This window comes from Lissotriton vulgaris, chromosome 1_1 (genome assembly GCF_964263255.1).
Source record: "Lissotriton vulgaris chromosome 1_1, aLisVul1.2, whole genome shotgun sequence".
Taxonomy (NCBI): Eukaryota; Metazoa; Chordata; class Amphibia; order Caudata; family Salamandridae; genus Lissotriton; species Lissotriton vulgaris.
Genome location: NC_141685.1, coordinates 1,365,531,797 through 1,365,546,230, shown reverse-complemented (window position 1 = coordinate 1,365,546,230; position 14,434 = coordinate 1,365,531,797). Strand labels below are relative to the sequence as shown.

General features: G+C 45.3%; 1 protein-coding gene across 1 annotated transcript in view; it reads left to right on the top strand.

Annotated features, from left to right (window-relative positions):
* Nucleotides 1-4,949: 4,949 nt before the first annotated feature.
* The window catches only part of LOC147749190 (maestro heat-like repeat-containing protein family member 1), a 53,609-nt gene continuing 44,124 nt past the window's right edge, over nt 4,950-14,434 (top strand). Inside the window, exons 1-3 of the mRNA XM_086936546.1 lie at nt 4,950-4,970; nt 13,914-14,005; nt 14,074. Coding sequence (XP_086792672.1) covers nt 4,950-4,970; nt 13,914-14,005; nt 14,074 — 114 coding nt within the window. The remainder of the gene's footprint in view (nt 4,971-13,913; nt 14,006-14,073; nt 14,075-14,434) is intronic.

Genomic DNA, 14,434 nt, shown 5'->3' with positions numbered 1-14,434 from the left:
AATAATCATGGAGGCTATAACTCCAATTTTAAAGTGTCTGCAGGAAGAGGCATCACACTTAGACATACTGGGTTCTTTTGCCGATATTACAAGGATAATCCAAAAAATCCTACAGCGCCCCAACAGAGATTTTAAATCCAACAAGAATGGATCGTTCGACTCTGACTGTACAAGGGCCTACTCCCAACATAAAAAGGCCTCACATAGTACCTGGAGGGATTCTGAAGAAGTTAGGAGTTGCAGGAAGGAATACTATTTAGCAAGAAAGAGATGCAAGCTGGCTTGGACCAATCTATATGATGCTTCGTTAAAGAAGGATAGCTCACTCTTTTGAGGAGCAGTTAAGGCATCGTTTTTTAGCACGGGGGATGGGGCGAGAATTGAGGTGGCTATATCAGAAGATCTATGGGTAGACTTCTTCGCAGAAGTATATAATCCTGGGAGGACTGATAAAATTGCATACACGGGGATCGCAACCCAGGAGGGTCCAGAAAAATGTGCACAAATTAAAATTAATATCAGTAACAAGGAAATATTAGAAGCCATAAAACAAAGTAAGGGAGGTAAAGCGCCGGGCCCCGACGGCACCCCGATCGACTTATTAAAGTACTCGGTTGAACTTTGGTCCCCACTATTAACCCGAGTTCTTGAATCAAGTTGCAAGTTGGGCTTCATTAAAACCTGGTCCGAATCAGTAATTATCCCTATATTTAAAAAGGGGGACCAGGATAATCCTTCCTGTTATTGTCCTATATCCCTGCTTGACTCCTTTATGAAAGTTACTGGCAGGGTTATTTTGAGCAGCCTCCAACAATGGGCAGAAGATACTAACGTATTAAGTCCAGTACAATACGGGTTTAGGGAGGGGCGGGGCACTATAGAGCAGGTGCTAAATTTTTCCATTTTACATGGAAAATATACTCAGGCTAAGGGAGGCAAATTATACTCAGCGTTTGTCGACTTAAGCGCTGCTTTTGACTGCGTAATCCATAGTCGTTTATGGCAGATTTTATCAGACATGAAGGTGGATGAGGTACTTATATTATTTTTAAAACAACTCTATGCAGGTGCTACAGCCAAGGTGAGATTTGGTTTAAAAGGTAAATGTACCAAGCCTTTTCATGTGAGGAGAGGCGACAGACAAGGCTGCGTACTCGCCCCTTTTCTTTTTACCTTATATACCAACGATTTGGAAAAAGAACTGGTGGCCAAAGTACGAGACTCACCCCAGGTTAACCATAAACAGATGGTTTCACTCCTGTATGCCGACGATGCCGTCTTAATGGCGAGAACACAAATTGGCCATCAGACGGCACTAGACACCTATATAAACTTTATGGATAATAGGGGCTTGAAACTTAATGATAAAAAAAGTTTGTTATGACCTGTGGGAGGGGCAAGGATAGATCCTGCGCCCTGTTTGCCGGGAATGAAAAATTTGCACCCACTAAAACATTCTCCTATTTAGGCATCATTTTAGAAGAATTGGGATCCTGGGGACCAGCTATTAGAAGCAGGACATTGCCGTTTAAAAGAGCAATGGCAGCAGTCATGATATTTGCAAGAAAAATGGGGGAAAGGCCCCCAGAAATCCTGCTAAAAATCTATCAGGCTAAGTGCATGAGCACAGCTATTTATGGAGCAGGCGTTTGGGGAGCCTGTGATAGCTCATCCATTCAAAAAGTAGAAAATGCTTTTTTAAGATTTTTTTTAGCTATTCCTCAATGTACTCCTGTTTTTAATTGTCATTCTGAACTGGGCACGGCCATGTCAGCGACTTGATAAGCATGCAACCAATACTGTTATAGCACAGAGCCTGGACCTCACCTGTCCTAGTTTTAAATAGAGATATAAATAAAGATTCCTTGGGTTTGGATCAGGCCGCCAACATTCCATGGTTGTGTTATATTCGCAAGTTTACAATTGACTTGGGGACACCAGAGTTTTACCATAAGCCAGACTCCCTAAACAACATAACGAGGAAAGATTTAAAGTCACTTTGCTGGAACCATCTCGAAACATTAAGGCTAGGAGTGGAATTAAATAAAAAAACTGTATTACAACACCAACTCACCCTGGTCTCGGCCTCAATTCAACCCTATTTGGTTTAGTGTCAGGAGGGCTATGATAGGTATATCCTGACAAGATTTAGATTCTACTATTTCTTTCGCTTAACTACATTTTCTAAAGTAAACGATTGGTCCAGAATGCTCTGCAAATGCCCGTGCGATAATATATCAGACCAATCTACTCTGCATGTAATATGTTTTGGTAAATTTTATTCAACAGAAAGGACAAGATGGATCAAACCGTTTTAAAAAAAACAAGGTTCATGGCATCAATGTCGCCCGGCTCTATTGTTTCTACAATCTTTAAATGATACATACTGTGTTGGAACAATGACAGGTTTTTTAAAAAGTATCTTGAGGAAAAGGAATAGTTTAATTAGCTCTTAAAACTATTATGAACCTATTTACTGTTCTCATCTGTAATTCATTGGAATGTTTGACTTAACAAATGAATTGTCGCTTTTATGATTTTATATTTTGTGAAATCGAATAAAGCTTTTCTACTACTACTACTACACTGCCACCTATAAACCTATAAGTCACTCCTTGGCAGGCCTTATCAATCCTGAAGGCAGAGTGCTTGGTTTTGTGTGAGAGGGTGCCCAAGTATGAGCTGAGCCACTCTGCACCTTTCGGAATCTATTCTCTGATGCTGTTCTGTGATGCGGCCAGACCATATACTCTTAAATGCATTATAACCTCGCGGTAAATGCTAACCTTGGAACAGCTGTATGGAAACATGTGTTTGGTGTCAAACACTTTGGAATCCTACACCCCACCAGTCCTGGCGGCGGGGGTAGAATTTCACCCTTCTAGAGGGAGAAGACATGTACACACTTACCTAACTGGTAATAGTTTAAAAGAACCCCAGCATCACAAAATGGATGCTGCAGCCACAGACACGGGCCTGACCTCCTGCTGCTGGACCAAACTCCAGCAGGGAAGGCCTGGGCAATAGGTTTCCTGTCACAGGGAGGTGTAACCACCTCCCAGGTAGGCTTTAGTGTATTGGGGCCGGGTGGGTGCATTTATAGAATGCTTTTCAGACAGTGCTGCGGACACACTTGGTGTCCCTGTGCATAGCCAAGTTCAAACCAGTTGCAGGGGCACTCAGCCCCTGCTCTGGCGCGAAAATGGACAAGGGGAAAGGGGTGTAACCACCCCCTCCCTGGGTCCTCCAGTAGTTGGGACCCTAGAGTAAGTCCAACCACTAAACTTAGAATAAGTATAGGAACCCAGTCCTTAATACTTTGGATTATACCTGGACGAAACTCTACAACATATATCCTGGAACTTTGACATTCTATTTCGACTAGAAGACGGAAGGATCTCCCTTGTGGTCAAGGAGTGACTCCCCTGTTCAAACCGGCACCAAAGAAGCATCTTGCGGGTCTGCATTTCCAAGGCTCCCGCCGGATCCCGACAGATTTGCAACACAGGACACAGACTTCCAGACTTCCCCGAGGCCGACATGAGATCCCAGCAAAGCTGAGACCCGCAGCCCTCACAAGTGACTTGAAATCTGAACTCCTGGACACTATGCACATTTGCTAGTGCATCAACTTACCAAGCTTTCCCAAAGTTGTGCATTGGGCTAATTATAGTCCAAGCCCCGAGCACCATTTGCACTGAAGATTGTGGGCCTACACTCCTCTAGTGTTCTGTGAGCCCGCTTCAAACATTTCTGCTTGAGCCCCCTTTGCGATCCCTGGGCCGTCGACTGGTGGGTCCCCATGAAGGTAAATCTTTTGTTTCTTGGGCTTCCCTGATTGCTCCAGATGTGCCCCGACTCCCCTCCAAAATGTGAGTCCCTCAGACCTTTCTGGTCTGCACCGAAGCCAATTTATTTGCTTTCTACATGGGTTGCTGTTGCCAAGGCTTGTTGGGTCCAATCCAGATACCGACACCACAGCACTCGACATCCCTCATGGCCTGCTCAAATCCAGCTCCTTATTGTTGTTGAGGCATCCTGGTCCTCATTGCTGAAGAGTCAAGCTTCACCTTCTGCACCTGAAATCACCGAACATCGGTGGGCATCTGCTCATCGCCTTCCTGGTCACTGTCTAGTAACCCAGACTCTGTCCTCTCTGCTTTCAGGTTCTTCATCTCTCTGATCCACCCTTGGATCCATCCGGACACTTTCTACTTGGTCGCTGCAGCTCTTTTCCGCAGCTCACCATAGAAAACGACGACGAAACCTGACACAAAAAGACACCTATGCACCCGGCTTCCACGGGTGATGTAACTCGAGTACTCGGGTGCTCCCGTGGGTATTGACTCTAGAACTGCCTAGTTCTAAATGGGTTTGCTCCAAGTCCACTTCTAAGTGTCCCTAATCTTTAAAATTCTAACCTCAACTTTCTCCATAGAGGTCAATGGTGATTCTCGGCTGTGTTTAGACACTGCACGTGTGCCCCGTGGGTCATCTCTGTCACTTCCTTGGATGGTTCCTGGTTGCCCCAGCGGTTTTACAGGCCCTAGGCCTTGTCTCTATGTCTATTGTAGTTCTTATACTACTTTATTAGTATATGGTTTATTACGCCCCTAGGGCTAATCATATAGTGTGCTAATTTACTGTGTGCTAAATAAGTTTACCAAATGTACTTTCGCCTCTAGCCTCATAAAGAGACTAGAGGGATGTGTTTAGAATAAATACATATATGCTATATATATACCTAGTGTGGTTCTCCTTTCAATTGGTCATTCATGAGATTATAGACTGGCAAAACAAGCTGCTTTACATACCTTCAAGACTTAGCCTGAAGGTTGCTCTCCACAGCTACCACTAGGATAGCTTTCTATATAGGTTATCTTTAAACCTACCATCAATAAGGGTCGTTTGGACTGGTGCAAGGTGCCCACTAGAATAGTGGACAGCATATGCCAGGCCAACTTCTCACAGTTTCACTTCCAGTGGATCTGCTTCTTGGCTCTAGTTGCATCTTAGTGTACCAGACAGTTTCACCAGCAAGGAGGAATAGACGCTGAGAGCAGAGGACAGCTGGTCAGCCACCATTAAGTGCACTGAGAAACACCTACTGGAACCCCTCTTGGACTAGGTGCAGTAAGAAGCCGGGGGCCCGAGTCTCTCAACCCCCAGCGACAGGACAAGAAAGAACTCTTAACCCCACAGGGCTGCTACCATCTCTGGTTGTCTTTGTACACCGCTTTGCCCTTGTTTTATTCTCTGCTGCTAATCTGCTCTCCTTTCTGTTTCTGCGATGCTGCTCCTGAATGCAAGAGGAGAAGTGGGAGGCAATCGGGGCCAACAAGTGGGGACAATGCAGTTCGCTTGCAAGCTGCACCCGGTCCTGTTCGGGCCGCTTCTGCTGGCTACCGGGTCTCTCACTTAGCAGCCACCTACTAATGGTGGCTGCGCTTGTGCTTGGCTTCCCAACCTGCTGGTCCCGCGACCCGTCTAATTAGCCTGACGGCTGCTCTACTGTGGCTGATGCTGCATCTCTGGATTTCAGGGGGCTTAGTCCTCCTGACTACCGTTTACTCCTCTGCACGGGTCCCCAGGCAGGAATTCGTTAAGAGTTGAGGCAGCAGGACGAGAAAGAGCAATAGGGCCTTATGGCCATCAGGGTTTGAAGAGGGGCTGGGCAGAGCCAAGAGGGTCAAGTGGGATTCAAGAGGGGGCCGCAACTAAGCGAAAGTAAGTACTTGACCATGGCTCTCCCCTCAGCTTAGCTCACCCCTCTCTCTTCTCCTCACCTCCAGATGACATTGATGCTCCGTGTTCTTTGCCGGCACAAGGGCTCTTGGCTCATATCACTTCAGCTGCAACTGCAATTGCTGCTGCAAGAGGCTGCAAAAGGCCGCGAGCAACCGTGGCACACACCGCCTGGTTCTTGAAGGAGCAGCACCAGCAGCGGGAGTGCCCAACACAGCCCTCAGAGGAGTGGCAGAGGAGTTATGGTTACGGCTACGGCTACAATGAGGCAAATCCAGCAATGTCACTTCCAAACGGCCGTTCCACTCTCCAACACCGCAGCCTCACTCGCTTGCTGACAAGAATGCACATGACCGCAGGGAGGAGTCCAACAGACAGTTAGTTCCAGGCTGCTGAGAGAGAAGCTCTATCACTGGCCAAACCATTATTTAAAAAAATTATCATGTTTAAGACAGTTCCAGTCATACTTACTCTATGGGATGCCTGTTCACCAGTACTGTCTTTTAACTTTTTTAGGCTGGGTCTGTTTCATCAGTTGTTAAATCCAGAGGAAAAATGGTTTAAGTATACCGATTCTCCATTTTGTTCCTGTAATTTGTCTTTTAAAAGTGATATTTTGCACATCGTGATGATATGTCCAATGTTTGAACATCTCCATCGCAAATTTTCAAATCCACTTCTTTTAATTGGTTCCTTTGATTGGGACAGGGCAACTTTTTTGTTTTACAACTTCTAAATTCGCAATTAATATATTATAAAGTATCAATGTTTCATATGAGGGGTTCATAAAGTGGTACGATAGGGGACAATACCACTTGTATTGTATGCCATATGAATCTATTCATATACTTATTTTTACTGTGATGGATTCTCTTATGTACTTGTATGATTGTATCGCAAAATCGAATATAAGTCTCCTATCATTATATTAGGACGAGCAGCTAGGTGAAATGTATCAGTATAATGACATCCATTTATGTTTTATTGCTTGAAAATTATATTATTTCAATCATTGCAGGGCTCATTAGTACCCCACCTATTTTAGTGAATATTTTTGACCTCCCCATACTAGACAATAAAATAGATCACACAGGTAACATTGGCGACCCCTAATGAGCCCACTTCCTAGAACTTTTTTCTGAGGTTTTTGTCCCTTCGGCTTTCGTCTTAGTATTGTTTTAGCATTTTCACAATCAATGTATTATTAATGTAATTGTTTTATATATTACACTGCTATGACCTGTAATTCGTATCTATTGTGCTTTTATGTATTTATATTGCTTTTGTCCTGTGCACTTTTATGGTTTCTTGAAACGAAATAAAGTTGGTTGAAGAAGAAGACCTCTTAGAACAAACTGTGTGCCATTGTATCTTCTCTAGTCTTGACGTAAATAATTAATTTACTCTCTTAATTTCTATGCAGGTAAGTACTTAATCAATAATAACTCAAATCGGAAAGAAAGAACCAGAGTCCGTGGTGTTAGAGTTCTTAGGGGTTTTATTCCTCAAAAAGGAAGGGTCAGGACCATAATATCATGTTCTTCCCACCGCAGGGGTGGAAGAAGGGATAGAGCGCTACATTTTATTGACAGTACATAGCTTATATACTTAATTCATGTCATAGGAAACAGTGCAGGAGGCGTAACAGCTGAGAGAAGACAAGATAACAGTATACACGTGTTACTAGTACGTAATCAAAAGGCGTGAACTAGGCGTGAACTGGAGGTGTGTGCTAGAAACGTCACAGATGGGTGTCACAAAGGGGTGGCACTAACAGAAATGTTGCAATGTCAGCAGAAATCGGAAGCTTGGATGCGCGCGCAGCTGCATGACGTGTGATTGACGTGAAGCTGGAGGGTGCAGGGGACTTGACATTTACACTGACGGAAAGAGACAGAAGTCTGGCATGTCAGATCAACTTGTACTTCTATCATATCTGATATCTGATGTTTAGGAACCATATTATCTGGACGGAAAGGTCTCTAGGGCAGAAGCTATTCTATGCTAACTGTGGATGCGTGTATAAGCGCCTAAGTGTCTGCATGAGAAGCGTGGGGGCACGGGGCCTTCCATGGAAGCATGGTAACAGAAGCTATGAATTACTTGCACTGAGACAGGTCGGCCCTTTGGCTCTGCAGCTGGAGAGGATGTTTACTGAAGCTAGTAGGCAGGAATGCATTTTCGAGGAGCGGAACAGATAACTCGAAGGTTATAGTCAGTTTTGGCAGAAAGCAGGCTGAGCTGAGCGCGAGGGGCCGCGCTGGAAGTAAGTCAGAGTTCATGGGTACAGAGGCAGCCTGGGCTGAGACTGTCAGAGTCAGAAGCCAGAAAAAGGCTCGATGGCAGAAATTCAGGGCCTACTTTGCCAGAGCAGAAAAACATGTAAAGTACACTACAAAAAGACGTTGGCATAGCATACATAGGAACGGACTATTTAATCCATTCAGGGTGGATCTGAAAGAGGACATGTTAACGTTGGACGCAAACGTATTTGCGTCTTCATAGCTGACACAGGAGGGAAGTTACATGCACTTTAAGCTGGTACATGGAGTCGGTGGGGTACGCGCTAGGGAACACAATTTGACCATAAAATTTATATCTCCTCAGTCTGAGGGGCTGCATACACCCTTTGAAATAAAAGTTAGACAGTCCAAGTAAATGTATAAATGACCTTCACTAAAGATCACAATGACTTTGCATTACACTCCTGGTGACCAAACAGGTAAAACAAAGCAGTCTTAAGAGGAGCCCTTGAAATGTACCATGTTGGAAATCAATAATGTGTTTGCATTATTGAATACTATTTGTGGTTGCGGTGTGAACTTAAAAAATATTTTTGCAAATTAAATAGTCTACAGTTACTGGGGTGTGAATTGTATTTGCTGGAAAAGCAAGAGAGACAGACCTTGGTGGATTCGCTATTGGAACCATTACTTCTTGAATCTGCCAATTTTCATTTGCACAGAAATATACTTTTATGAGCCTTGAGACTAGAAGATTAATGTTGAGGTCCAAAGTGATTCAGTTTCTGCCTGGTCTGAGCTCTTACAGTTCAAAGGACAGGGTGTTACGATTCCCTTATGGGCCTTCTTTTGAAAGCCTCCACTTAGAATAAAAAATTGAAAGCCAGCTACAAACCAAAAACAAATGACAACATTTTGGTGTAAACCCTACTGGCCATGCACATTTGAGGCTGTTCCCCTGATGAGTCTTCTGAGCCTTCACTGCAGGTGATCATTCTCCTCATTAACATCTGTGAACCTAAATGTGTTCCTAAATCTGCTTTCAGTCACCCATCTTATGTGCTGCAGCTACTGCCTCTAAGTCACCGCGGTGTCTCTTCTAAGCAACCCCTCCCCCTATTAGGCACATCTGCACTCCCTTGGTTCACAAAGTGCAGGGCTGCAAGAGGGACATTGAAAAATCCCTTATCCACTAATGCTAATACTGAAACAGGTGTAGTGGCACCTAGGTCCAGGGTTTAGGGGAACATCCAAATTATGACTGTATTTTACTGTCTAAATGTAAACAAGGGGCTAATTTCCTTTCAATGGTGTCCATCTAAACATTCTCAATCTCAGTGTGTCCTCTGACTGGAGGCTGTATCTGGTTGACTTTGGATGAGGATATATTGGTGAAGCACTTGCAGAATCAGGCAGATACCCAGAGGACCTGTGGGATGAAGAGGGAGAACTAAGGGGTGAAGAGGTTACACAGACGAGGAGGACAAGGGTACAAGAATCTCACAAAGGACCAGAAAAAGGGCCAGTACAACTGAATGGAGGAGGAGGCGAATGACCAGGTCCACCAGTAGGGTTAGGAACTGGATGTCCAAAAGAAGGAAGAGAAAGCAATATCAGTAGGGCCATGAAAAAGACCTGGAGGATCAGGCACCAAAGACCAAGTCTGCTAGAATGACTGAGGCCACAAGGACATGAGGACCAGCATGCCCAAGACAAAGGGGAGGATCAGTAAAACCAGGAGGAGAATTAGAATGAGGAATACCAAAACCAGGAGGCCAAAGAGGAGGAGAATGATTGGCAAGTGGAAAACGAGGGGCATCAGGAGGACTAGGACACAAGAACAAGAAGGAAGAAGACGGCCAGATCCACAAGGAGGACTTAGACCACTACAAAGACCACACACAGGATGAGGAGAAGGAAGATGGCCATGAGGATGACTAGAGGAGTTGAAGGGGGTCCAGGACCACTAAGAAGTTTATGAACTCCAGGACCACCAGAAGGATTTGGGTCACTTGACCAACAGGGGGCCAATACCTTGTCCAAGTACTAGGGAAACCAAGAGGATCAAGACCAGGAGGACTGGGAAAAGGACTTCCAAGAAGACTAGGAGAATAAGGAGGAAAACCAGGAGGAGCAGGAACAGAAAAAGGAGGAGAATTAGGAAGAGAAGGAGAAAGAGGAGGCCAGGAGGAACAGAACAGCAGTCACCGCCATGATCACCATGAGGGTCAACACCAGGACCGCTAGGAGGAATGGCACTAGAGGATCCAGAGGACTAGGAAGAGGATGACCAAGACTAGCTGGACCATAAGCACAAGGACAAGCAAGATCATGAGGACCAGCAGGACTGGGAACAGAAGGATGAAAAGTTCCAAGAACACCAGGGCAAGATCACCAGAAGAACAACAAGGAGGGACACAGCAAGAAGCACCATGGTAAAGATAATATTTACCAACAGGACAAGGGTCTCAGGAGGATGAGGGCCACTTATGACCAATTATCAATACCCAGAAGATCAGGACCAAGAATATGTGGATGAAGACCAGAAGTATGAGTTTGAGGAAAACTACGAGGTGGGACAGGGTAAAGAAGATTAAGAAGATAATCAGGAGGAAGAGATCTAGAAAAAAGGATAGCTTGAAAACCAACATGAAATTAGGAGAACTAGGAAAAGGAAGAGCTGGTAAACCAGGAGCATGAAGAGGAAAACCTGCTGGTGGAAGACCAGGATGAGGAGAATGACCAGGAGGAGCAGAGGGACCAGGGCAGCCGAGAAGACTAGGAGCACTAGGATTACCAGGTCCACCAAGAGAATCAGTCGACCATGACCTGGAGGACCAGGATACAAGCAACAAGAGAATCGTGAGAACAAGCATTAGGAGGACTAGGGATGGGTGTAGCAAATGCGGAATAAGGATTTGAAAAAGGAAAGGGAGAGCAACAAAACTGGTTAGTACCATCAAGACCAGCAGGAGGATGAGGAACAAGAAGACCATGACTGGGGGGAGGGACTAAAATGGCCAAGAGGATCTAGACAAGAGTGCCATAAGAAGCAGGCATAGCAGACAACCCAGAGAACTAGAATCACCAAGAGAACTAGGACAACCAAAACGAGGGCCTTCAGCAACTATGGTTAGGAATGCAGGGCCCACAATGACAAGAAGTGATTCTAGGCTACATGCGTTAGGGCATGCCCCAGTTAAATGCAAAAGAAACAATTGATGGACAGAATTCTGGACAATCCAAACATTCACCCACAGTCACAAAGACCTGGGTTAAATCCATAATTCTTTTGTTCACCACACCACCACAGTTTGGACCCAGCCATATGCAATTCAGTCTTAGACCTGTTCCTTGTGGGAACAGTCCAGCCTGAGCTACCAAGCCAGGTCCTCCCTGGACTGGAAGCAAGCATCCTAGGACCAGTTTCAGGGCATCACCCTTCATCAGCCAGGCTAGCTTGAATCCAGTGGTGAATTGAGCACGGCGCCCTCGTCTGGGCATACCCTTCCCACTTAGGGCGACATTTGCAAAGGAACAATTGATGAGCGGGCTGCTGGGCAATGGAAACCTTCAAGCCCAGTTACAGGGATCTGGGTTAAATCCATCATTCTATTGCTCACCACACCACCCCAGTGTGGACCCAGACTTAAGCAAATCAGTCTTCACCCTGTTCCTTATAGGAACCATCCAGCCTGAACTGCAAAGCCTTTCTTCCCATGGACTAGAAACAAGCATCCTGGGACCCGTTTCAGGACATCACCCTTCATCAGCCAGGCTAGTTTGAATCCAGTGGTGTAATGAGCACCAGACCCACGTCTGGGCATACCCTTCCCACTTGGGGTGACATATGCAAAGGAGCAATTGATGGACGGAATGCTGGACAATGCAAACAGTAACCCCAAGTCACAAAGATCTGGGTTAAATCCATCATTCCTTTGCTCACCACACCACCTCAATTTGGACCCAGCCATATGCAAATCAGTCTTGACCAAGTTCCTTGAGGGAACAGTCCAACACGAACTGCCAAGCCAGGTCTTCCCTGGACCAGAAACAAGCACCTTGGGACCGGTTTCAGGGCATCTCCCTTCATCCTCCAGGCTAGCTTGAATCCAGTGGTGTAGTGCACACGGGACCCACATCTGGGCATACCCGTACTACTCAGGACGACATATGCAAAAGGAACAATTGATGGATAGAATGGTGGACAATACAAACATTCACCCCAAGTCACAACAATCTGTGTCAAATCCATCATTCTTTTGCTAACAAACTACCCCAGTTTGGACCCATCCATATGCAAATCAGTCTTGACCCAGTTCCTTGTGGGAACTTCCAGCCCAAACTGCCATGCCAGGCCCTCCATGGACTGGAAACAATCATCCTGGGACTGGTTTCAGAGCATCACCCTGCATCAGCCAGGCTAGCTTGAATCCAGTGGTGTAGTGAGCATGGGACCCACCCACTTAGGGCGACATATGTAAAGGAACAATTGATGGACGAAATGCTGGACAATGCAAACATTCACTCCCTGTCACAAGGATTTGGGTTAAATCTATCATTCTTTTGCTCACCGCACCACCCCAGTTGCGACACAGCCATATGCAAATCAGTCTTGACCCTGTTCCTTGTGAGAACCATCCAGCTCAAACTGCCAAGCCAGGTCCTCCGTGGACCGGAAACAAGCATCCTGGGACCGGTTTCAGGGCATCACCCTTCATCAGCCAAGCTAGCTTGAATCCAGTGGTGTAGTGAGTTAGGGACCAACGTCTGGGCATACCCTTCCAACTTGGGGTGACATACGCAAAGGAAACCCAGATCTCTTGACTGGGGGAGAATGTTTGAATCATTCAGCATTCCGTCCATCATTTGTTGCAGTTACACTTATCGCCCTAAGTGGGATGAGTATGCGCCAGACGTGGGCCCCTTGCTCAGTGTGCCACTGGATTCAAGCTAGCTTGGCTGATGAAGGGTGAAATAAAACCGGTCCCAGGATGCTTGTTTCCTGTCCAGGGAGACCTGGCTTGGCAGTTTGTTCTGGACTGTTCCCATGAGGCACAAGGTCAAGGCTGATTGCATATGGGTGGGTCCAAACTGGGGTGCAGCAGTGGGCAAAAGAACAATGGATTTAACCCAGATCTCTTGACTTGGGGAGTATGTTTTAATCATTCAGCATTCCGTCCATCATTTGTTGCAGTTACACTTTTCACCCTAAGTGGGAAGGACATTCACAGACATGGGTCCCTTGCTCACTGTGCCACTGTATTGAAGCTAGCCTGGCTGATAAAGGGTGACATAACCTGAAACCGGTCCCAGGATGCTTGTTTCTGGTCCAGGGAGGACCTGGTTTGGCGATTTGCTCTGGACTGTTCCCATGAGACACAGTGTCAAGACTGATTTGCATAAGGCTGCGTCCAAACTCTGGTGGCATAGTGGGCAGAAGAATGATGGATTTAAACCATATCTCTTGACTGGGAGAGAATGTTTGAATCATTCAGCATTCCATCCATCATTTATTACAGTTACACCAGTTAAATGCTCCATGTGTCCTCTTGTGGTTCCTTGAAGGTCTATAATCCAAAATCTGACTCCATTAGGTAACCTCTACAGAAATCCCTATGCACATTAGAGATCTTGATTGCTGACAGGCATTAATTATAAAAGGGTACTCCTGTGTGAGGCACTGTGAGTCAAAAAAACAGAGCCATCAATGAAGAAACAATTAGACATATTAATGGTCACCTTCAAAAAATACTTATGGTCATGTGTATTTAGAATTAGTACATAAGAGAGCTTGTTCACACACAAACTCACTCTAGCATTCATACAGAATGTATAATTTGATGTTTGTCATTTACCATTGACCCTCACCATGTCCTCAATTTTGCCCTTTGGCCTCATCTCAATTGACTTATCTCCTTGCAGACCCTTGAGTTATGCATGAAGGCAGCTGTTACCAAGAGTTGCAGAGCACTGAAGGAAACTGTGCCAACCGTGCTTACGGCTCTGCATCACCTGTTAAGTATATACATGAGGACATGCAAAGTATTTCAGCAGGAGACAACTGACATTTCCTAACAAAGAGGGTCCTGCATTAATCCAATTTATAGTAAGAGTATTTTTAGAGGGGAACATTTGGGAACTCGCTTGTATAAAATATTAAATTATCACCCATAAAGAGCCTACATGAACCAATTTGCTTCAAGGATGCAAAGAAAGAATACAATGCAAATACCTCTGTCAGATCTTTCAGCGTTGAGAGGTCATCAGCAGGAACCACCCATAAGTCTACCTCTCAGCAACTTTGGCTCTGATAATAGGTAGCAACAGAGTGGCCTGACAAGGGAAGGGACACAGGGAGGTACACCAAGGATGGAGACATGAAAAAGAAAAGATTTGCCCAATAACAATGGTTTACAAACAAATATATAATCACTAACAATGAT